This window comes from Sus scrofa, chromosome 13 (assembly GCF_054392235.1).
Source record: "Sus scrofa isolate SSC_HxYL_T2T_F1_AM1 chromosome 13, Sscrofa_HxYL_maternal_Yorkshire_Landrace_v2.0, whole genome shotgun sequence".
NCBI classification, from domain to species: Eukaryota; Metazoa; Chordata; class Mammalia; order Artiodactyla; family Suidae; genus Sus; species Sus scrofa.
Window position 1 is genome coordinate 94576913 of NC_139395.1, and position 21965 is coordinate 94598877.

General features: G+C 58.2%; 3 protein-coding genes across 3 annotated transcripts; all 3 read left to right on the top strand.

The window, feature by feature from the left end:
* The first annotated feature begins 7771 nt into the window (after window positions 1-7771).
* On the top strand, window positions 7772-9424 carry LOC146397475 (proline-rich protein 23C-like). Its single transcript, XM_084987289.1, has one exon. It carries the CDS (start codon window positions 7999-8001, stop codon window positions 8959-8961), a length of 963 nt encoding a protein of 320 aa, XP_084843415.1. The 5' UTR covers window positions 7772-7998; the 3' UTR covers window positions 8962-9424.
* Window positions 9425-13444: 4020 nt separating this feature from the next.
* Window positions 13445-15122, top strand: LOC146397476 (proline-rich protein 23C-like). The gene has a single exon (XM_084987290.1). It carries the CDS (start codon window positions 13672-13674, stop codon window positions 14656-14658), a length of 987 nt encoding a protein of 328 aa, XP_084843416.1. The 5' UTR covers window positions 13445-13671; the 3' UTR covers window positions 14659-15122.
* Window positions 15123-19148: 4026 nt separating this feature from the next.
* LOC146397477 (proline-rich protein 23C-like) lies at window positions 19149-21505 on the top strand. Its single transcript, XM_084987291.1, has one exon. It carries the CDS (start codon window positions 19376-19378, stop codon window positions 20342-20344), a length of 969 nt encoding a protein of 322 aa, XP_084843417.1. The 5' UTR covers window positions 19149-19375; the 3' UTR covers window positions 20345-21505.
* Window positions 21506-21965: the final 460 nt, after the last annotated feature.

Below are 21965 nucleotides of genomic sequence, written 5' to 3' on the forward strand. Positions count from 1 at the left end.
GTCTTGGCTATTGTGAATAGTGCTGCAGTGAACATAGGTGTGAATGTATCTTTTTCAATGAAAGTTTTGTCCATGTATATGCCCAGGAGTAGGATTGCTGGATCATATGGTAGTTCTGTTTTTAGCTTTCTTAGGAATCTCCATACTGTTTTCCATGGTTATGTTCTGTTTTCCATACCTGTTTACATTCCAGCCAACAATGTAGGGGGGTTCTCTTTTCTCAATGCCCTCTCCAGCATTTGTTACTTGTTGACTTGTTAAGGTGTGAGGGATACCACATTGTAATTTTGATTTGCATTTTTCTGATAATTAGTGATGTTGAGCATTTTTTCATGTGCCTGCTAGACATCCATGTCTTCTTTAGAGAAATGTCTATTTAGGTCTTCTGCCCATTTTTTGATTGAGTTGTTTTTTGTTGGGTTGTATGAGTTGTTTGTGTATTTTGGAGATTAATCCCTTGTCAGTTGCATCATTTGCAACTATTTTCTCCTATCTGTAGGTTGTCGTTTCATTTAAAAAAATGGTTTCCTTTTCTGTGCAAAAGCTTGTAAGTTTGATTAGGTCCCATTTGTTTATTTTTGTTTTTATATTTATTGACTTGGGAGACTAAAGAATAAAACATTTTTATGGTTTATGTCAGCAAATTTTTGCCTAAGTTCTCTTCTAGGAGTTTTATGGTGTCATGTTTTATGTTTAAGCCTTTAAGCCATTTAGAGTTTATTTTTGTGCATAATGTGAGGGTGTGTTCTAATTTCATTGATTTACATGCAGCTGTCCAGTTTTCCCAGCACCACTTGTTGGAGGGACTGCCTTTTTTTTTCCATTTTATATTCTTGCCTCATTTGTCCCAGAGTAATTGACTGTAGGTGTCTGGGTTTATTTCTGGGCTCTCTATTCTGTTTCATTAATCTGTATGTCTATTTTTGTGCCCATATTACACTGTTTTGAGTACAATAGCTTTGTCATATTGTACAAAGTCGGAGGCAGGGGGTTATGCCTCCTGCTTTGCTTTATTTTCCCCTCAGGATTGCTTTGGAGTTCTGGGTCTTTTGTGGTTCCATATAAATTTTTGAATTATTTGTTCTGGTTCTGTGAAAAATGTCATGGGTAATTTGTTGGGGATTGTATTAAATCTGTAGGTTGCTTTGGGTAGTATGGCCATTTTAACAACATTAATACTTCCAATCTAGGAGCATAGGGTGGGTATCTTTCCATTTCTTTGAATCCTCTTTAATTTTCTTTATTAATGTTTTATAGTTCTCAGTATATGTCTTTCATTTCCTTGATCAGGTTTATTCCTAGGTATTTTACTTTTTTGCTGTGATTTTAAAAGTTTTTTTCCTTATGTTCCTTTTCTGATATTTCATTGTTAGTATACAGAAATGCAATTGATTTCTGAATGTTAATTTTGTATCCCACTACTTTGCTGAATTTGTTGATCAATTTGAATATTTTTCTGTGTGTGGAGTACTTATGGTTTTCTAAATATAGTATAGTGACATCTGTATATAGTGACACCTTTACCTCTTCCCTTCCAATTTGGATCTGGTAGACTATTCTTGATTGTAAGATTTTTACTTTTATCACTTTGAATATATTGTGCCATTCCTTTCTGACTTGCAGTTTCTCTTCAAAAGTGTGCTTATAGTCTTATGAGAGTTCATTTGTATGTCACTAGTTTCATTTCCTTTGCTGTTTTTAAAAACATTTTATTGGTATATAGTTGGCGTACAATGTTGTATTAGTTTCAGGTGTACAGCAAAGAGCAAAATAAATCAATTATGCATAAACATGTGTCAATTCTTTCATTCTCTTTATCATATAGGTTATAACAAACTATTTAGTAGATTTCCTTGTTCTATACTCTAGGTTCTTATTAATCATCTACTCTGTATGGTAGTGTGTATATGCTACTCCCATCCACCCAATTCCTCCCTCTCCATCACGGCCTCCCCTGTGATAACCATAAGATTGGTTTTGAAATCTGTGAGTTTGTTTCTTTTCTACAAGTTCCCTTGTATCAGTTTTTATTAGATTCCACAGTCTCTGTCAGACTTCACTTAGTATGATAATTTCTGTCTAGTTGCATCCATGTTGCTGCAAATGGCATTGTCTCATGCCTTTTTATGTAGGAGTAATATTCCATTGTATATGTGTACCACATCATCTTTATTCATTTCTCTTTTACTGGACATTTAATTCCTTTCCATGTCTTGGCTGTTGTAAATAGTGCTGCAGTGAACACTGGGGTGCACGTATCTTTTTGAATTATGGTTTTCTCTGGATAGATGCACAGAAGTGGGATTTCTGGATCATATGATAGTTTTATGTTTAGTTTTTTACAGACCCTCCATACTGTTCTCCATAGTGGTTGTACTAATTTACATTCCCACCAACAATGTAGGAGAGTTCCCTTTTCTCCATACCATTTCCAGTTTGTAGAATTTTTTTTTTTTTTTTTGGTCTTTTTGCTATTTCTTGGGCCGCTCCTGCGGCATATGGAGGTTCCCAGGCTAGGGGTCGAATCAGAGCTGTAACTGCCAGCCTACGCCAGAGCCACAGCAACGCAGGATCCGAGCTGTGTCTGCGACCTACACCACAGCTCATGGCAACGCCAGATCCTCAACCCACTGAGCAAGGCCAGGGATCAAACCCGCAACCTCATGATTCCTAGTCGGATTCGTTAACCACTGTGCCATGATGGGAACTCCTGCATTTCTTGAACTAGTAATGTTGAGCATCTTTTCCTGTGCTTTTTGGCCATCTGTTTGTCTTCTCTGGAGAAATGTCTATTTAGATCTGCCCTTTTTTCTTAGTGGTTTTATTTTATTTTTTAATTATTTTTTTTTCTTTTTATGGCCACACCTTTGGCATCTGGACGATCCCAGGCTAAGGATCCAATCAGAGCTGCAGATGTCAGCCTATGCCATAGCCAGAGCAACACCAGATCCGAGCTACATCTGTGACCTGTGCCTGAGTTTGAGGAAACGTTGGATCCTTAACCTGTTGAACGAGGCCTAGGATTGAACCTGCAGCCTCATGGATACTAGTTGGATTCATAACTCATTGAGCCACAATGGGAACTCCTATGGATTTTTTTAATATAAAGCTGCATGAGATGTCAGTATATTTTGGAGATATTAAAATATAGCCAGGATATTCTTGGTTGTTTTGCTTGCAAAGATTTTCTCCCATTGTATGGGTTGCCTTCAGTTTCTAACAGTTTCCTTTGCTTCACTTGATGTTTTCTGTTTGTTTTTTAAGGCCGCTTATGTGGCATATGGAAGTTCCCAGGCTAGGGGTCGAATTACAGCTGCAGCTGTAATTTTTTTGTTTGGTCTTTTTGCTATTTCTTGGGCCGCTCCTGTGGCATATGGAGGAGTCAGGGCAACACCAGATCCTTAACCCACTGAGTGAGGCCAGGGATAGAACCTGAAACCTCATGGATGCTAGTTGGGTTCTTAACCCACTGAAACACAACAGGAACTCCCCCTTGATGTTATTAATATTTTCTCTTTAGCTTTATATTTTTCCATTTTAATTCCAGTGTTTCTTGGTGTAGATCTCTTTATGATGATCTTGTTTGGGACTCTTAGTGCTTCCTTGGCCTAGATAATGAGTTTCTTTCCTAGGGTAGGAAAGTCTTCAGCTATTATAGCTTCAACAATGTTGTCTTCCCCTTTTTCCTCTCAATCTTTCTCCTGGGACTCCTTTATATAAATATTGTGCTTGATGTTGTTCTGAAGATCTTTTAAACTGCCATCAGTTTTTTTTTTTTTTTTTGCTCTTTTTAAGGGCCACACCTATGGCATATGGAAATTCCCAGGCTAGGGGTCAATTTGGAGCTGCAGCTGCCCTCCTACAGCACAGCCACAGCAACGCCAGGGATCGAACCTGCATCCTCATGGATACTAGTCAGATTCTTGACCCGCTGAGCCACATCAGATACTCCTGCCATCAGTTTTTTAAATATTTTTTTTTCTTTTTTTCTGTTCAGCCTGAGTAATTTCCACTACTCTGTCTTCCTTTTTGCTGACCAGTTTCTCTGTATCATCTAATCTACTGTTGATTTATTCTAGTGTTTTTTAAAAATTTCAGTTACTGTATTTTAAAATGCTGGTTCTTCTTTTTATTTTCTAACTCTATTTTAAACTTCATTTTATTCAGCCATTCTCCTCCCAATGTTATGAGCATCTTTGTGATCATTACTTTGGCCCATCATTGGTAGGTTTCTTATCTCCACTTCACTTAGTTCATTTTCAGTGTTTTTACATTATTCCTTCATTTCAATAATATTCCTCTTTTGCCTCATTATACTTAATTCTCTGTTTTTATTTCTATGTGTTTTTTAGGTTATTTAAATTTCCAAATATTGGAGAAGAAGGCTTAGGTAGGAGATGTCTGATGGGGCCCAGCTGCAGAGTCCCCTCTTTGTACCAGTGCTATATGCTCTAGGGATGCTCTTCATGTGGGGCAGGATGGGACTTCTCTTGTGATGGGGCTGACTGCAACAGGCATGTGGATAGGCATATCTGGCCCTGACCAGGTGGTTGCCAGGTCTTCCCATGTGCAGAGGCTATAAGTCAGTGGTAGGTGCAGCTGACTGGCCCCATGGATCCAGGGGTTCTGGAGCTGGTGTCTGCCAACTGGTGGGCAGAACCAGGTCCTATACCCTCAAGGGGTCCTCAAGATGGACTATGGTTGTAGCTATCCTGCTCATGGATGAACCTGTCCCGCCGTACAGCTAGCTGCATAGCCTTGTTGGCCCCAGCACTGGTGCTGACAAGCTGGTGAGTGGAGCTGTACCCTAGAGCTAATAAGAGAGAGGGACAATTCCAAAATGATGCTGTCACTACCAGTGTCATCTTCAAAAAATGAGCTCTGCAAAATGATTGCCAAAAGAGCTGTGTCCCTAGGGTGACTCTCAGTTGACCCTTGCCTAATTGGAATGCTCTCCAAAATGAACAAGTAAGTCTGACAGTGTCATTTCAGATGACTACTTCCGCGCTAAATCTCAGAGATTGTAAAATTCTACACTGAGGACTTTAAAGTAAATACTCAGTGTGTGATAGGTCTTACCTCTGCCCCAAATCAAATGCTGCTTGCTTTCAGAACAATAATAAGCTTCTTACTACAGAACCAGAGCTAGAAAAACTGACTTAGGAATTCTACAACCTCGTCCTAAAGAAAAATATCTGAAAATATGGTATTACACCCAATTAAGGGACTCCTGATTCAGGAGTGATTAACTGTGTCACTGAATCCTTTAAACATTTTATTATGGTACAATGTTTATTTTATTCAAAAGATTTTATATTGAAGCATAGGGTAATGTGTCTTGGGTTAACTTCAGGAGAGGAGTATAGTGAATCTGTTTTCCCAGGATACTGCAAAATAGGTTAAAGAAAATATTAAAATCTAAGTGTCTATCTCTTAGGTATAATAGTTAGAATCTGACAAACAATATTTTTAACACATATCTATTATCTCAATTTCATAATGAAAATCATCAAGTTATGTCTTATATATCTGAATATGAAAGAATTTTGGATATGCAATTTGTTTGCAATATCTTTTATATAAGGCACGTAAAGGGTATCACACATCCCTATATATGTTCATCATAAAAAGTTAGAATAGAAAATACCAGCGTGAGTATATTTCGGGTAATGGCAGAAGGCCAGTACTCCTTACTTGAGAATTATTTGATATATGCTTATGCGATCCATGGGTGAGTGTGTTTGTAAGAGTGTGTGTGTATCCGTCCTCTTTATCTGTTCGTCTGTAGATGGGCACTAGGGTTGCTTCTGTGTTTTGGCTCCGTCACCTCGTGGTGCCACCCACATCGGCTGAAGGTCTCTTTTCTGATGGGTAGCTTTGAGCCCCTCGTCCACCGCGCCCCAGGGGAGTGCTACCCAGGAGTGGGATGGCTGGATCCTAAGGTGTCGCTGTGTCTGGTGCCTTGAGGAAGCCGCATGCTGTTGGGCCTCGTGGCTGCTCCGGTGGACCTTTCCAGCAAGCGTGTGAGAGGGTGGTCTGGAATCCCAGCCCCCTTTTAGGAGGGTGCTTCCTGGTGGACCTTTGGAGGCCGGCTAGCCCTCGTGCCAGGTGTGAGGGGATAGGTGACCGTCGCTTGGACTTGCATTTCCCTAAGGACGAGCGCTGTTGAGCAGCCTTTCCGGTGCCCGGTGCCCGGTGCCCGGTAGGCGTCTGCACGTCTTCGTTGTGGGCCAAAGAAGTGTCTTCAGAACGTCTGCCTGGGTCTTGATTGGGTCGTTTGTTTGTCGTCCTCTGGGGCGGGGGGAGCCGTTGGTGCGTTTGGACCTCACCCGCTGGTCGCTGGTGGGGTCATAGGTAGGCGGGCGTCTCGTTGGGGCGACGGTCTCCTGTGTGTGTGTACGGTCTCCTGTGCTGCGCGGCAGCCTTTAGGTTGACCTCGGGGCCCTGTGTCTGTGTTGGCTTCATTTGCCTTTGCCTCGGGAGCCAGAGCCCTTCCCCCAAAGAGGGCTGCGCAGTGCCTCCAAGAGTGTCCCGCCAGTGTGTGGCCTGGGAGTCTTGGGGATTCGCTCTCACCTTTCGGGCTTCCCCGCACGTGGAGTTGACTTGGGCCGTGTGCGAGTAGGACCGGGTGCGAAAGCAGGGGGTTCGTGGGGTGTTCCCCCCACCCCCCCCCACCCACCCCCCGTTTCACCCTGGGGAAGCCGCAGAGCCAGCCCTTGGCCGGCTGGCCGGCCGGCCGGCCGGCCAGGGGATCCATCGGCCGGGATCCATCGCCCGCCGAGCAGCGCCTCCGAGCTGGTGCTGGGATCCGAGGTGCTGCCGCTCCATCCTCCCAAGGGGGAGCCTGGCGCTTCAGACCCAGCTCGGCTACTTTGGGGCTCCTGGGCGAAAGGGGTGCTCCTTCTGCCAGCCGTTGTCCTCACCTGTCAAAAGGGGGGCTGGGAGAGGGAGACCTGCCTGTCGGGTGCAGTTCGAGAAGGTGACGTCTTGGTTCAGTTGCTGCGAGTCTGACAACAGGGACCTTGGAGCTGGCCTGAGAGGTCTCTAAGTGGAGCGTGCAGCCGCTGCCCTGGAGACCCTGAATTCTCCCGGGGGCGTTCCCCTTGCACACGCCGCCGCCGCTGGGAGGGTCTGAGCGTCATGGTCAGCCCGGGCAGAGAGGGGCTTCAGGATGCCATCCCAGACTCGTGCCCTCTTTGGGACCCAAAGGGCAGAGCCCGGGACCCTTTGGGGGCAGGGCCTCGCAGCCTAGGGCCAGAGAGGCGGCCGGCCCCCGGGATGGCGGCGGCGGGGGGGGGGGGGCGCAGAGGGGCCGGCCATCTCCCTGGGACCCGCCCTTGATTGGGTTCTTGGCAGAAGGCTCTCCGCCCTTGAGGTCAACTCCCAGAAAGCCCGAAAGAGAGCGGCGACCTCGACCCTGGGAGCCTAGCCCTAGAGGGGCAGGAGCGTTGCGGGGCGGGGTGGGGGTGGCGGTGGGGAGTGGGGCTGGCGGTGGGGGCGTCGGGAGGGAGGGTGGTGTCCGGTGGGTGCTCAGGAGGCCCCACAAAGTCGTCGTCCCCTGCAGTTCCAGGAAGCTGGCACCCGGTCCAGGTTCCTCCAACCGCCCCATCAGCCCCCCACCCCGCCCCACCCCACCCACCGCCCCGGGACGAGCCAGCGCCAGGGCTCTGGGGCACCTCAGGTACCGCGAGGTCTACTGGGCGGAGCCTCGGAGGAGGCGGGACCTGGCGCGAGGAGGTATTTATTGCAGCCCTGGGGCGGCGCCGGCCTCACTTGCAAGGTGTCTGGCCCTCGCCTGCGGGTGCGGCCGAGCGGCGGGCTTCAGGGCCCCTAGAAGCCTGGACGGCAGGAGTGCCGAGGGGGCGGCCCCGGAGCTCCAAGGACTCGCGGTTCGCCGCTTGCTTCGCCTGTCGCCGCCGAGACCCGTCCGGGCGTGCAGGACCGAGCCTGTCGCCGCCCTGTGCCAGGCCCCGGAGGCGCCTTCGGTTGGTCGAAGGGATGGGCAGGCGGCCCCGCAGCCCCAGCGCCGCCGACCCTGCGGGCCGGTGGGGACCAGAGCCCGGAGGACCCGGCCCTGCCAAGCGGCGCCGACCCGGCGAGCCCTCGGGACCCGAGTCCGAGTCCGAGTCCGAGTCCGAGTCCGAGTCCGAGTCCGAGTCCGAGGCGTCGCCCCGCCTGCACCAAGAAGCGGAGCCCGCGGCCTGCGCCGCCGCGGCCGCGCTCCCCTCCGTGGTGGGCCTGGCGGCCGGCTGTGCCCTGTACCTGGCCCTGGGCGACGTCGACCTGCTGCTGGAGCCCGAGCCCACGGCCGCGCGGCAAGTGTCTGTCGGCGATCGCCTCCTGGTGCTGGTCCCCGAGGCCCTCCTGGGCTCGGGCGCTGAAGGCGCCTGGGGCCCAGGCCTGCCACCGGGCGCTTTCCTGAGCGCCCCGGGGGAGGCCCTGGCCCTGGGGGAGGGGTTCTTCTGCGTGGCTGTCCCAGAGGTCGTCATCCAAGCAGAGGCCCAGGAGGTGGAGGACGCGGCCGCCCAGTTCCAGGCGCCTGCCCTGCATGAAGCGTCTGGCTGGGTCCCTGGGCCTCGGAGCCCCGCGGCTGCCGCCCCCCCATCCCCCGCTGCGGGCCTCGGCCTCGCCGCCTGGGTGTCCGGCCCCAGCGATGTCTGCGATGTCTCCGACGACGACGACGACGACGACCTCGTGGACGACGACGAGGATGAGGACCCACAGGGCTTCAACCCAGAGCCCTGGCCCCACGCTGTCCACCCTAGTCCCCAGAGGCGCTCCCCTCACCACCACTCCAAGCTGGACTTGCACCTTCTGGCCCCCTTGCGCGACGTCTCTGAGGACGACCACGAGGCACCGCTCCAGTGTCTCCCCGCATCTCCTTGTCCAGGTCCCCAGGGGCGCCCCCCACGCCCTCAGGGTCCTCTGCGCAAGGCCAGGAGACGCCTGATCCTGGACTGAACTGCCTCCTGCCTCGCCGCCTCCGCCTCCCACCCCCCCCTCCCCCCGCCACTCCTGGCCTGCCACCAGCCTGGGGACCTGCTCCGAGTCTCCCCGATACCCTCTGTGTGTGTACATGGCTCACGGGACAGGCATCACACAGGACCCATGGGTTCGGGATGCACGGCTGCCACACGCAAGTGTGCCTCGGTGGCTGACTCAAACGGGGAAGGACGATCACCTGGGCAAAGAAGAGCCTCTCCAATTCCAGTGGCCTTTCAGATATCCAGACTGCTGCTTCGGTTTTCTCTTGGGAGGGGCCCAAAGGCGCCTCTACGCCCACCCAACGCCGCAATGGATTTTCCTTCCAACCTTCGTGCCAGCACTTCCATTTCCCTGAAAAGCCATCCTTTCCAGGCCGCCTTCCTCCCCACCCCCACCCCCGGCCCGCAACCCCCCCCCCGTGTACCCCCCCGCGCCCCCCCCCCCCCCCCCGCACAGCACAGGCCCACATAGAGAGGGCATCTGTTTCCAACTCCCACCCCCCGCCCCCAATTCCAACCAACCTCCCCCTGCCTTCATAGAGTAGTTGCTGAATTTCTTTTGTGTGCAAGGTTTTGGCCCCAGTGTCCCTGCTAGTCTGTGACAACTCTCTCTCCCCGTCTCGACCTTTGCCACATGGCCACTCTAGCCCCTCTGTGGGGATCTAAGCCCCAGCTGAATGGGGGCGAATGGGTGCTGGATGCACATCGGAGAGTGAGGGACCAGGATCATGAGCCTGGCACGTGGTTGGACGCTGTTGCTGGGTTTGTGGGTTGTGTTTTTGGCTTTTAATTTAAGGAGCCTCCCTTGTCCCCATCCCCAGAACCAACGGTATCCCCTCCATTTCCTCTTATGTGCCCGTGAATAAAGTTCTCCTGTGGCGCAAAAGGCTGTGGTTGTCCAGGTGCTGTGTTGGTCTCATCCTCAGCGTCGCACATGTGTGTCGTCCATCGGGACTGGCATGTAGACACAGGGAGTTCTTAGGTGGATGGGGTATCCCATTGCACAGTGTGGCTTCATGCCTTCAATGGCCTTGGGGCAGATTCCCTCCCTCGCCCGCCCTCCCCGGTAAAGGCAAACCTATCTGTCCCACGGGACAGTCCCGAGTCTTTTGTTTCCTTGGTCTGCCACCTCTCTCTCTCTCTCTCTCTCTCTCTCTCTCTCTCTCTCTCCCTCTCTCTCTCCCTCTCCCTCTCTCCCTCTTTCCCTCTCCCCCCCCCCCCCCCCGCTCTCTCTCATCCCTCTTTTGATGGGACAGCCCTTGCTTTGCAGTCTCAGGGGAACGAATGGTCCGTTTGGAGTGGGACGTTCCCGACCTAAGCCCCGGTGGCGGTGGCGGTGGCAAGGCTCCTCAGGATTGCCATTTCGCAAGGGCCTCTCTGTCGCAGGGAGCGCTTCGAAGCTCGAAGCCGTGTGTCTGGGCGTGTGTGCCGTCTTCCTGATCATGGAAGCTTTGGAGTGTGGGTGGGTTGGTGAGGGGTTGGGTACAAAGGCTTTCCCAAATTCTCCTCGACGTTGGCATGGAGAGTGGTTCGTGGGTATGCATAAGCCAGGGAGTGGGAAGAGGGTCGGGGGGTGGGGTGGGTGTGTGTCACTGGGGTCCATACGGAAACGTGGCCACAGAGCCAAAGGCAGGAAACTTGGGGCCTTCGGGGAGTAGCCCACTGGACTGCCCCTCAGAGGAGCTGGGGAGAAGGTGGAAGAGGAAAAGGAATGAGGGCAGAGTCACTTTAAGGGCTTTCTCGGGTCAGGGATTGCCTGAGGTCTCTGTTGATGTCAGGGCTGTCTTACCATTGGGTACACGTTTCAGGTGGACACGTTTCACGCTTCGGGCTTTGGACTGAGTAGAGTCCACTGACAACGTATGGCAAGGTCGCGGCTCTGCTTCCTCGTGCCGTACAACAGGTCCTGTTTGCCGGTCAGTGGTGGTGAACCTCCTCGTAGGTGGTGAACCTCCTCTTCCCTTCCCTTCCCCGTATTGGGTATTGGCCCCTGCCCCCTCGGGAGCCACTCTCCCCGTTGGGAGCCACTGGGTGGTTTCCCCTCGCTTGGAGTCTGCCGCAGTGGTGCACGTGCATTCTCTTGTAGCATGATCTCCCCCAGCCCCGCAGTGTGCCCGTTAGGGATATATAGGGAGCGTCGAGGATTTGTCTCTCTCTGTCGGACTTAGGTCACCGAGCGTCATGTCCTCTAGATCCCGCCCCGTTGCCGCAAGTGTCAGAAAGTCAGTCTTCTCTGTGGTGGAGCATTAGTGTGTCGTGTGTTGGTGTGCATGTGCCAGTGCGTGTTGGGGTAGAGCCGGGGTGCAGCCAGTGCCTTTGCCCCAGCCGGCGCCCAGATCTGAGTCGCCACCGGCTCTGTGTGTGCGTGTGCGCGTGTGCGTACGTGTGCGTGCGTGCGTGCGTGTGTGTGTGTGTGTGTGTGTGTGTGTGTGTGTGTATCCCACGTCCTCTTTATCTGTTCGTCTGTAGATGGGCACTAGGGTTGCTTCTGTGTTTTGGCTCCGTCACCTCGTGGTGCCACCCACATCGGCTGAAGGTCTCTTTTCTGATGGGTAGCTTTGAGCCCCTCGTCCACCGCGCCCCAGGGGAGTGCTACCCAGGAGTGGGATGGCTGGATCCTAAGGTGTCGCTGTGTCTGGTGCCTTGAGGAAGCCGCATGCTGTTGGGCCTCGTGGCTGCTCCGGTGGACCTTTCCAGCAAGCGTGTGAGAGGGTGGTCTGGAATCCCAGCCCCCTTTTAGGAGGGTGCTTCCTGGTGGACCTTTGGAGGCCGGCTAGCCCTCGTGCCAGGTGTGAGGGGATAGGTGACCGTCGCTTGGACTTGCATTTCCCTAAGGACGAGCGCTGTTGAGCAGCCTTTCCGGTGCCCGGTGCCCGGTGCCCGGTAGGCGTCTGCACGTCTTCGTTGTGGGCCAAAGAAGTGTCTTCAGAACGTCTGCCTGGGTCTTGATTGGGTCGTTTGTTTGTCGTCCTCTGGGGCGGGGGGAGCCGTTGGTGCGTTTGGACCTCACCCGCTGGTCGCTGGTGGGGTCATAGGTAGGCGGGCGTCTCGTTGGGGCGACGGTCTCCTGTGTGTGTGTACGGTCTCCTGTGCTGCGCGGCAGCCTTTAGGTTGACCTCGGGGCCCTGTGTCTGTGTTGGCTTCATTTGCCTTTGCCTCGGGAGCCAGAGCCCTTCCCCCAAAGAGGGCTGCGCAGTGCCTCCAAGAGTGTCCCGCCAGTGTGTGGCCTGGGAGTCTTGGGGATTCGCTCTCACCTTTCGGGCTTCCCCGCACGTGGAGTTGACTTGGGCCGTGTGCGAGTAGGACCGGGTGCGAAAGCAGGGGGTTCGTGGGGTGTTCCCCCCACCCCCCCCACCCACCCCCCGTTTCACCCTGGGGAAGCCGCAGAGCCAGCCCTTGGCCGGCTGGCCGGCCGGCCGGCCGGCCAGGGGATCCATCGGCCGGGATCCATCGCCCGCCGAGCAGCGCCTCCGAGCTGGTGCTGGGATCCGAGGTGCTGCCGCTCCATCCTCCCAAGGGGGAGCCTGGCGCTTCAGACCCAGCTCGGCTACTTTGGGGCTCCTGGGCGAAAGGGGTGCTCCTTCTGCCAGCCGTTGTCCTCACCTGTCAAAAGGGGGGCTGGGAGAGGGAGACCTGCCTGTCGGGTGCAGTTCGAGAAGGTGACGTCTTGGTTCAGTTGCTGCGAGTCTGACAACAGGGACCTTGGAGCTGGCCTGAGAGGTCTCTAAGTGGAGCGTGCAGCCGCTGCCCTGGAGACCCTGAATTCTCCCGGGGGCGTTCCCCTTGCACACGCCGCCGCCGCTGGGAGGGTCTGAGCGTCATGGTCAGCCCGGGCAGAGAGGGGCTTCAGGATGCCATCCCAGACTCGTGCCCTCTTTGGGACCCAAAGGGCAGAGCCCGGGACCCTTTGGGGGCAGGGCCTCGCAGCCTAGGGCCAGAGAGGCGGCCGGCCCCCGGGATGGCGGCGGCGGGGGGGGGGGAGGGGGGGGGGCGCAGAGGGGCCGGCCATCTCCCTGGGACCCGCCCTTGATTGGGTTCTTGGCAGAAGGCTCTCCGCCCTTGAGGTCAACTCCCAGAAAGCCCGAAAGAGAGCGGCGACCTCGACCCTGGGAGCCTAGCCCTAGAGGGGCAGGAGCGTTGCGGGGCGGGGTGGGGGTGGCGGTGGGGAGTGGGGCTGGCGGTGGGGGCGTCGGGAGGGAGGGTGGTGTCCGGTGGGTGCTCAGGAGGCCCCACAAAGTCGTCGTCCCCTGCAGTTCCAGGAAGCTGGCACCCGGTCCAGGTTCCTCCAACCGCCCCATCAGCCCCCCACCCCGCCCCACCCCACCCACCGCCCCGGGACGAGCCAGCGCCAGGGCTCTGGGGCACCTCAGGTACCGCGAGGTCTACTGGGCGGAGCCTCGGAGGAGGCGGGACCTGGCGCGAGGAGGTATTTATTGCAGCCCTGGGGCGGCGCCGGCCTCACTTGCAAGGTGTCTGGCCCTCGCCTGCGGGTGCGGCCGAGCGGCGGGCTTCAGGGCCCCTAGAAGCCTGGACGGCAGGAGTGCCGAGGGGGCGGCCCCGGAGCTCCGAGGACTCGCGGTTCGCCGCTTGCTTCGCCTGTCGCCGCCGAGACCCGTCCGGGCGTGCAGGACCGAGCCTGTCGCCGCCCTGTGCCAGGCCCCGGAGGCGCCTTCGGTTGGTCGAAGGGATGGGCAGGCGGCCCCGCAGCCCCAGCGCCGCCGACCCTGCGGGCCGGTGGGGACCAGAGCCCGGAGGACCCGGCCCTGCCAAGCGGCGCCGACCCGGCGAGCCCTCGGGACCCGAGTCCGAGTCCGAGTCCGAGTCCGAGTCCGAGTCCGAGTCCGAGTCCGAGTCCGAGTCCGAGTCCGAGTCCGAGGCGTCGCCCCGCCTGCACCAAGAAGCGGAGCCCGCGGCCTGCGCCGCCGCGGCCGCGCTCCCCTCCGTGGTGGGCCTGGCGGCCGGCTGTGCCCTGTACCTGGCCCTGGGCGACGTCGACCTGCTGCTGGAGCCCGAGCCCACGGCCGCGCGGCAAGTGTCTGTCGGCGATCGCCTCCTGGTGCTGGTCCCCGAGGCCCTCCTGGGCTCGGGCGCTGAAGGCGCCTGGGGCCCAGGCCTGCCACCGGGCGCTTTCCTGAGCGCCCCGGGGGAGGCCCTGGCCCTGGGGGAGGGGTTCTTCTGCGTGGCTGTCCCAGAGGTCGTCATCCAAGCAGAGGCCCAGGAGGTGGAGGACGCGGCCGCCCAGTTCCAGGCGCCTGCCCTGCATGAAGCGTCTGGCTGGGTCCCTGGGCCTCGGAGCCCCGCGGCTGCCGCCCCCCCATCCCCCGCTGCGGGCCTCGGCCTCGCCGCCTGGGTGTCCGGCCCCAGCGATGTCTGCGATGTCTCCGACGACGACGACGACGACGACCTCGTGGACGACGACGAGGATGAGGACCCACAGGGCTTCAACCCAGAGCCCTGGCCCCACGCTGTCCACCCTAGTCCCCAGAGGCGCTCCCCTCACCACCACTCCAAGCTGGACTTGCACCTTCTGGCCCCCTTGCGTGACGTCTCTGAGGACGACCACGAGGCACCGCTCCAGTGTCTCCCCGCATCTCCTTGTCCAGGTCCCCAGGGGCGCCCCCCACGCCCTCAGGGTCCTCTGCGCAAGGCCAGGAGACGCCTGATCCTGGACTGAACTGCCTCCTGCCTCGCCGCCTCCGCCTCCCACCCCCCCCTCCCCCCGCCACTCCTGGCCTGCCACCAGCCTGGGGACCTGCTCCGAGTCTCCCCGATACCCTCTGTGTGTGTACATGGCTCACGGGACAGGCATCACACAGGACCCATGGGTTCGGGATGCACGGCTGCCACACGCAAGTGTGCCTCGGTGGCTGACTCAAACGGGGAAGGACGATCACCTGGGCAAAGAAGAGCCTCTCCAATTCCAGTGGCCTTTCAGATATCCAGACTGCTGCTTCGGTTTTCTCTTGGGAGGGGCCCAAAGGCGCCTCTACGCCCACCCAACGCCGCAATGGATTTTCCTTCCAACCTTCGTGCCAGCACTTCCATTTCCCTGAAAAGCCATCCTTTCCAGGCCGCCTTCCTCCCCACCCCCACCCCCGGCCCGCAACCCCCCCCCCCGTGTACCCCCCCGCGCCCCCCCCCCCCCCCCCGCACAGCACAGGCCCACATAGAGAGGGCATCTGTTTCCAACTCCCACCCCCCGCCCCCAATTCCAACCAACCTCCCCCTGCCTTCATAGAGTAGTTGCTGAATTTCTTTTGTGTGCAAGGTTTTGGCCCCAGTGTCCCTGCTAGTCTGTGACAACTCTCTCTCCCCGTCTCGACCTTTGCCACATGGCCACTCTAGCCCCTCTGTGGGGATCTAAGCCCCAGCTGAATGGGGGCGAATGGGTGCTGGATGCACATCGGAGAGTGAGGGACCAGGATCATGAGCCTGGCACGTGGTTGGACGCTGTTGCTGGGTTTGTGGGTTGTGTTTTTGGCTTTTAATTTAAGGAGCCTCCCTTGTCCCCATCCCCAGAACCAACGGTATCCCCTCCATTTCCTCTTATGTGCCCGTGAATAAAGTTCTCCTGTGGCGCAAAAGGCTGTGGTTGTCCAGGTGCTGTGTTGGTCTCATCCTCAGCGTCGCACATGTGTGTCGTCCATCGGGACTGGCATGTAGACACAGGGAGTTCTTAGGTGGATGGGGTATCCCATTGCACAGTGTGGCTTCATGCCTTCAATGGCCTTGGGGCAGATTCCCTCCCTCGCCCGCCCTCCCCGGTAAAGGCAAACCTATCTGTCCCACGGGACAGTCCCGAGTCTTTTGTTTCCTTGGTCTGCCACCTCTCTCTCTCTCTCTCTCTCTCTCTCTCTCTCTCTCTCTCTCTCTCTCTCTCTCTCTCTCCCTCTCCCTCTCTCCCTCTTTCCCTCTCCCCCCCCCCCCCCGCTCTCTCTCATCCCTCTTTTGATGGGACAGCCCTTGCTTTGCAGTCTCAGGGGAACGAATGGTCCGTTTGGAGTGGGACGTTCCCGACCTAAGCCCCGGTGGCGGTGGCGGTGGCAAGGCTCCTCAGGATTGCCATTTCGCAAGGGCCTCTCTGTCGCAGGGAGCGCTTCGAAGCTCGAAGCCGTGTGTCTGGGCGTGTGTGCCGTCTTCCTGATCATGGAAGCTTTGGAGTGTGGGTGGGTTGGTGAGGGGTTGGGTACAAAGGCTTTCCCAAATTCTCCTCGACGTTGGCATGGAGAGTGGTTCGTGGGTATGCATAAGCCAGGGAGTGGGAAGAGGGTCGGGGGGTGGGGTGGGTGTGTGTCACTGGGGTCCATACGGAAACGTGGCCACAGAGCCAAAGGCAGGAAACTTGGGGCCTTCGGGGAGTAGCCCACTGGACTGCCCCTCAGAGGAGCTGGGGAGAAGGTGGAAGAGGAAAAGGAATGAGGGCAGAGTCACTTTAAGGGCTTTCTCGGGTCAGGGATTGCCTGAGGTCTCTGTTGATGTCAGGGCTGTCTTACCATTGGGTACACGTTTCAGGTGGACACGTTTCACGCTTCGGGCTTTGGACCGAGTAGAGTCCACTGACAACGTATGGCAAGGTCTCGGCTCTGCTTCCTCGTGCCGTACAACAGGTCCTGTTTGCCGGTCAGTGGTGGTGAACCTCCTCGTAGGTGGTGAACCTCCTCTTCCCTTCCCTTCCCCGTATTGGGTATTGGCCCCTGCCCCCTCGGGAGCCACTCTCCCCGTTGGGAGCCACTGGGTGGTTTCCCCTCGCTTGGAGTCTGCCGCAGTGGTGCACGTGCATTCTCTTGTAGCATGATCTCCCCCAGCCCCGCAGTGTGCCCGTTAGGGATATATAGGGAGCGTCGAGGATTTGTCTCTCTCTGTCGGACTTAGGTCACCGAGCGTCATGTCCTCTAGATCCCGCCCCGTTGCCGCAAGTGTCAGAAAGTCAGTCTTCTCTGTGGTGGAGCATTAGTGTGTCGTGTGTTGGTGTGCATGTGCCAGTGCGTGTTGGGGTAGAGCCGGGGTGCAGCCAGTGCCTTTGCCCCAGCCGGCGCCCAGATCTGAGTCGCCACCGGCTCTGTGTGTGCGTGTGCGCGTGTGCGTACGTGTGCGTGCGTGCGTGCGTGTGTGTGTGTGTGTGTGTGTGTGTGTGTGTGTGTATCCCACGTCCTCTTTATCTGTTCGTCTGTAGATGGGCACTAGGGTTGCTTCTGTGTTTTGGCTCCGTCACCTCGTGGTGCCACCCACATCGGCTGAAGGTCTCTTTTCTGATGGGTAGCTTTGAGCCCCTCGTCCACCGCGCCCCAGGGGAGTGCTACCCAGGAGTGGGATGGCTGGATCCTAAGGTGTCGCTGTGTCTGGTGCCTTGAGGAAGCCGCATGCTGTTGGGCCTCGTGGCTGCTCCGGTGGACCTTTCCAGCAAGCGTGTGAGAGGGTGGTCTGGAATCCCAGCCCCCTTTTAGGAGGGTGCTTCCTGGTGGACCTTTGGAGGCCGGCTAGCCCTCGTGCCAGGTGTGAGGGGATAGGTGACCGTCGCTTGGACTTGCATTTCCCTAAGGACGAGCGCTGTTGAGCAGCCTTTCCGGTGCCCGGTGCCCGGTGCCCGGTAGGCGTCTGCACGTCTTCGTTGTGGGCCAAAGAAGTGTCTTCAGAACGTCTGCCTGGGTCTTGATTGGGTCGTTTGTTTGTCGTCCTCTGGGGCGGGGGGAGCCGTTGGTGCGTTTGGACCTCACCCGCTGGTCGCTGGTGGGGTCATAGGTAGGCGGGCGTCTCGTTGGGGCGACGGTCTCCTGTGTGTGTGTACGGTCTCCTGTGCTGCGCGGCAGCCTTTAGGTTGACCTCGGGGCCCTGTGTCTGTGTTGGCTTCATTTGCCTTTGCCTCGGGAGCCAGAGCCCTTCCCCCAAAGAGGGCTGCGCAGTGCCTCCAAGAGTGTCCCGCCAGTGTGTGGCCTGGGAGTCTTGGGGATTCGCTCTCACCTTTCGGGCTTCCCCGCACGTGGAGTTGACTTGGGCCGTGTGCGAGTAGGACCGGGTGCGAAAGCAGGGGGTTCGTGGGGTGTTCCCCCCACCCCCCCCACCCACCCCCCGTTTCACCCTGGGGAAGCCGCAGAGCCAGCCCTTGGCCGGCTGGCCGGCCGGCCGGCCGGCCAGGGGATCCATCGGCCGGGATCCATCGCCCGCCGAGCAGCGCCTCCGAGCTGGTGCTGGGATCCGAGGTGCTGCCGCTCCATCCTCCCAAGGGGGAGCCTGGCGCTTCAGACCCAGCTCGGCTACTTTGGGGCTCCTGGGCGAAAGGGGTGCTCCTTCTGCCAGCCGTTGTCCTCACCTGTCAAAAGGGGGGCTGGGAGAGGGAGACCTGCCTGTCGGGTGCAGTTCGAGAAGGTGACGTCTTGGTTCAGTTGCTGCGAGTCTGACAACAGGGACCTTGGAGCTGGCCTGAGAGGTCTCTAAGTGGAGCGTGCAGCCGCTGCCCTGGAGACCCTGAATTCTCCCGGGGGCGTTCCCCTTGCACACGCCGCCGCCGCTGGGAGGGTCTGAGCGTCATGGTCAGCCCGGGCAGAGAGGGGCTTCAGGATGCCATCCCAGACTCGTGCCCTCTTTGGGACCCAAAGGGCAGAGCCCGGGACCCTTTGGGGGCAGGGCCTCGCAGCCTAGGGCCAGAGAGGCGGCCGGCCCCCGGGATGGCGGCGGCGGGGGGGGGGGAGGGGGGGGGGCGCAGAGGGGCCGGCCATCTCCCTGGGACCCGCCCTTGATTGGGTTCTTGGCAGAAGGCTCTCCGCCCTTGAGGTCAACTCCCAGAAAGCCCGAAAGAGAGCGGCGACCTCGACCCTGGGAGCCTAGCCCTAGAGGGGCAGGAGCGTTGCGGGGCGGGGTGGGGGTGGCGGTGGGGAGTGGGGCTGGCGGTGGGGGCGTCGGGAGGGAGGGTGGTGTCCGGTGGGTGCTCAGGAGGCCCCACAAAGTCGTCGTCCCCTGCAGTTCCAGGAAGCTGGCACCCGGTCCAGGTTCCTCCAACCGCCCCATCAGCCCCCCACCCCGCCCCACCCCACCCACCGCCCCGGGACGAGCCAGCGCCAGGGCTCTGGGGCACCTCAGGTACCGCGAGGTCTACTGGGCGGAGCCTCGGAGGAGGCGGGACCTGGCGCGAGGAGGTATTTATTGCAGCCCTGGGGCGGCGCCGGCCTCACTTGCAAGGTGTCTGGCCCTCGCCTGCGGGTGCGGCCGAGCGGCGGGCTTCAGGGCCCCTAGAAGCCTGGACGGCAGGAGTGCCGAGGGGGCGGCCCCGGAGCTCCGAGGACTCGCGGTTCGCCGCTTGCTTCGCCTGTCGCCGCCGAGACCCGTCCGGGCGTGCAGGACCGAGCCTGTCGCCGCCCTGTGCCAGGCCCCGGAGGCGCCTTCGGTTGGTCGAAGGGATGGGCAGGCGGCCCCGCAGCCCCAGCGCCGCCGACCCTGCGGGCCGGTGGGGACCAGAGCCCGGAGGACCCGGCCCTGCCAAGCGGCGCCGACCCGGCGAGCCCTCGGGACCCGAGTCCGAGTCCGAGTCCGAGTCCGAGTCCGAGTCCGAGTCCGAGTCCGAGTCCGAGGCGTCGCCCCGCCTGCACCAAGAAGCGGAGCCCGCGGCCTGCGCCGCCGCGGCCGCGCTCCCCTCCGTGGTGGGCCTGGCGGCCGGCTGTGCCCTGTACCTGGCCCTGGGCGACGTCGACCTGCTGCTGGAGCCCGAGCCCACGGCCGCGCGGCAAGTGTCTGTCGGCGATCGCCTCCTGGTGCTGGTCCCCGAGGCCCTCCTGGGCTCGGGCGCTGAAGGCGCCTGGGGCCCAGGCCTGCCACCGGGCGCTTTCCTGAGCGCCCCGGGGGAGGCCCTGGCCCTGGGGGAGGGGTTCTTCTGCGTGGCTGTCCCAGAGGTCGTCATCCAAGCAGAGGCCCAGGAGGTGGAGGACGCGGCCGCCCAGTTCCAGGCGCCTGCCCTGCATGAAGCGTCTGGCTGGGTCCCTGGGCCTCGGAGCCCCGCGGCTGCCGCCCCCCCATCCCCCGCTGCGGGCCTCGGCCTCGCCGCCTGGGTGTCCGGCCCCAGCGATGTCTGCGATGTCTCCGACGACGACGACGACGACGACCTCGTGGACGACGACGAGGATGAGGACCCACAGGGCTTCAACCCAGAGCCCTGGCCCCACGCTGTCCACCCTAGTCCCCAGAGGCGCTCCCCTCACCACCACTCCAAGCTGGACTTGCACCTTCTGGCCCCCTTGCGTGACGTCTCTGAGGACGACCACGAGGCACCGCTCCAGTGTCTCCCCGCATCTCCTTGTCCAGGTCCCCAGGGGCGCCCCCCACGCCCTCAGGGTCCTCTGCGCAAGGCCAGGAGACGCCTGATCCTGGACTGAACTGCCTCCTGCCTCGCCGCCTCCGCCTCCCACCCCCCCCTCCCCCCGCCACTCCTGGCCTGCCACCAGCCTGGGGACCTGCTCCGAGTCTCCCCGATACCCTCTGTGTGTGTACATGGCTCACGGGACAGGCATCACACAGGACCCATGGGTTCGGGATGCACGGCTGCCACACGCAAGTGTGCCTCGGTGGCTGACTCAAACGGGGAAGGACGATCACCTGGGCAAAGAAGAGCCTCTCCAATTCCAGTGGCCTTTCAGATATCCAGACTGCTGCTTCGGTTTTCTCTTGGGAGGGGCCCAAAGGCGCCTCTACGCCCACCCAACGCCGCAATGGATTTTCCTTCCAACCTTCGTGCCAGCACTTCCATTTCCCTGAAAAGCCATCCTTTCCAGGCCGCCTTCCTCCCCACCCCCACCCCCGGCCAGCAACCCCCCCCCGTGTACCCCCCCCCCCCCCGCACAGCACAGGCCCACATAGAGAGGGCATCTGTTTCCAACTCCCACCCCCCGCCCCCAATTCCAACCAACCTCCCCCTGCCTTCATAGAGTAGTTGCTGAATTTCTTTTGTGTGCAAGGTTTTGGCCCCAGTGTCCCTGCTAGTCTGTGACAACTCTCTCTCCCCGTCTCGACCTTTGCCACATGGCCACTCTAGCCCCTCTGTGGGGATCTAAGCCCCAGCTGAATGGGGGCGAATGGGTGCTGGATGCACATCGGAGAGTGAGGGACCAGGATCATGAGCCTGGCACGTGGTTGGACGCTGTTGCTGGGTTTGTGGGTTGTGTTTTTGGCTTTTAATTTAAGGAGCCTCCCTTGTCCCCATCCCCAGAACCAACGGTATCCCCTCCATTTCCTCTTATGTGCCCGTGAATAAAGTTCTCCTGTGGCGCAAAAGGCTGTGGTTGTCCAGGTGCTGTGTTGGTCTCATCCTCAGCGTCGCACATGTGTGTCGTCCATCGGGACTGGCATGTAGACACAGGGAGTTCTTAGGTGGATGGGGTATCCCATTGCACAGTGTGGCTTCATGCCTTCAATGGCCTTGGGGCAGATTCCCTCCCTCGCCCACCCTCCCCGGTAAAGGCAAACCTATCTGTCCCACGGGACAGTCCCGAGTCTTTTGTTTCCTTGGTCTGCCACCTCTCTCTCTCTCTCTCTCTCTCTCTCTCTCTCTCTCTCTCTCCTCTCTCTCTCCCTCTCCCTCTCTCCCTCTTTCCCTCTCCCCCCCCCCCCCCCCCCCCGCTCTCTCTCATCCCTCTTTTGATGGGACAGCCCTTGCTTTGCAGTCTCAGGGGAACGAATGGTCCGTTTGGAGTGGGACGTTCCCGACCTAAGCCCCGGTGGCGGTGGCGGTGGCAAGGCTCCTCAGGATTGCCATTTCGCAAGGGCCTCTCTGTCGCAGGGAGCGCTTCGAAGCTCGAAGCCGTGTGTCTGGGCGTGTGTGCCGTCTTCCTGATCATGGAAGCTTTGGAGTGTGGGTGGGTTGGTGAGGGGTTGGGTACAAAGGCTTTCCCAAATTCTCCTCGACGTTGGCATGGAGAGTGGTTCGTGGGTATGCATAAGCCAGGGAGTGGGAAGAGGGTCGGGGGGTGGGGTGGGTGTGTGTCACTGGGGTCCATACGG

What these genes read in the sequence shown, in the direction of transcription:
- LOC146397476 (XM_084987290.1), top strand. Translation starts at nt 13,672, where the DNA reads ATGGGCAGGCGGCCCCGCAGCCCCAGCGCCGCCGACCCTGCGGGCCGG.
- LOC146397475 (XM_084987289.1), top strand. Translation starts at nt 7,999, where the DNA reads ATGGGCAGGCGGCCCCGCAGCCCCAGCGCCGCCGACCCTGCGGGCCGG.
- LOC146397477 (XM_084987291.1), top strand. Translation starts at nt 19,376, where the DNA reads ATGGGCAGGCGGCCCCGCAGCCCCAGCGCCGCCGACCCTGCGGGCCGG.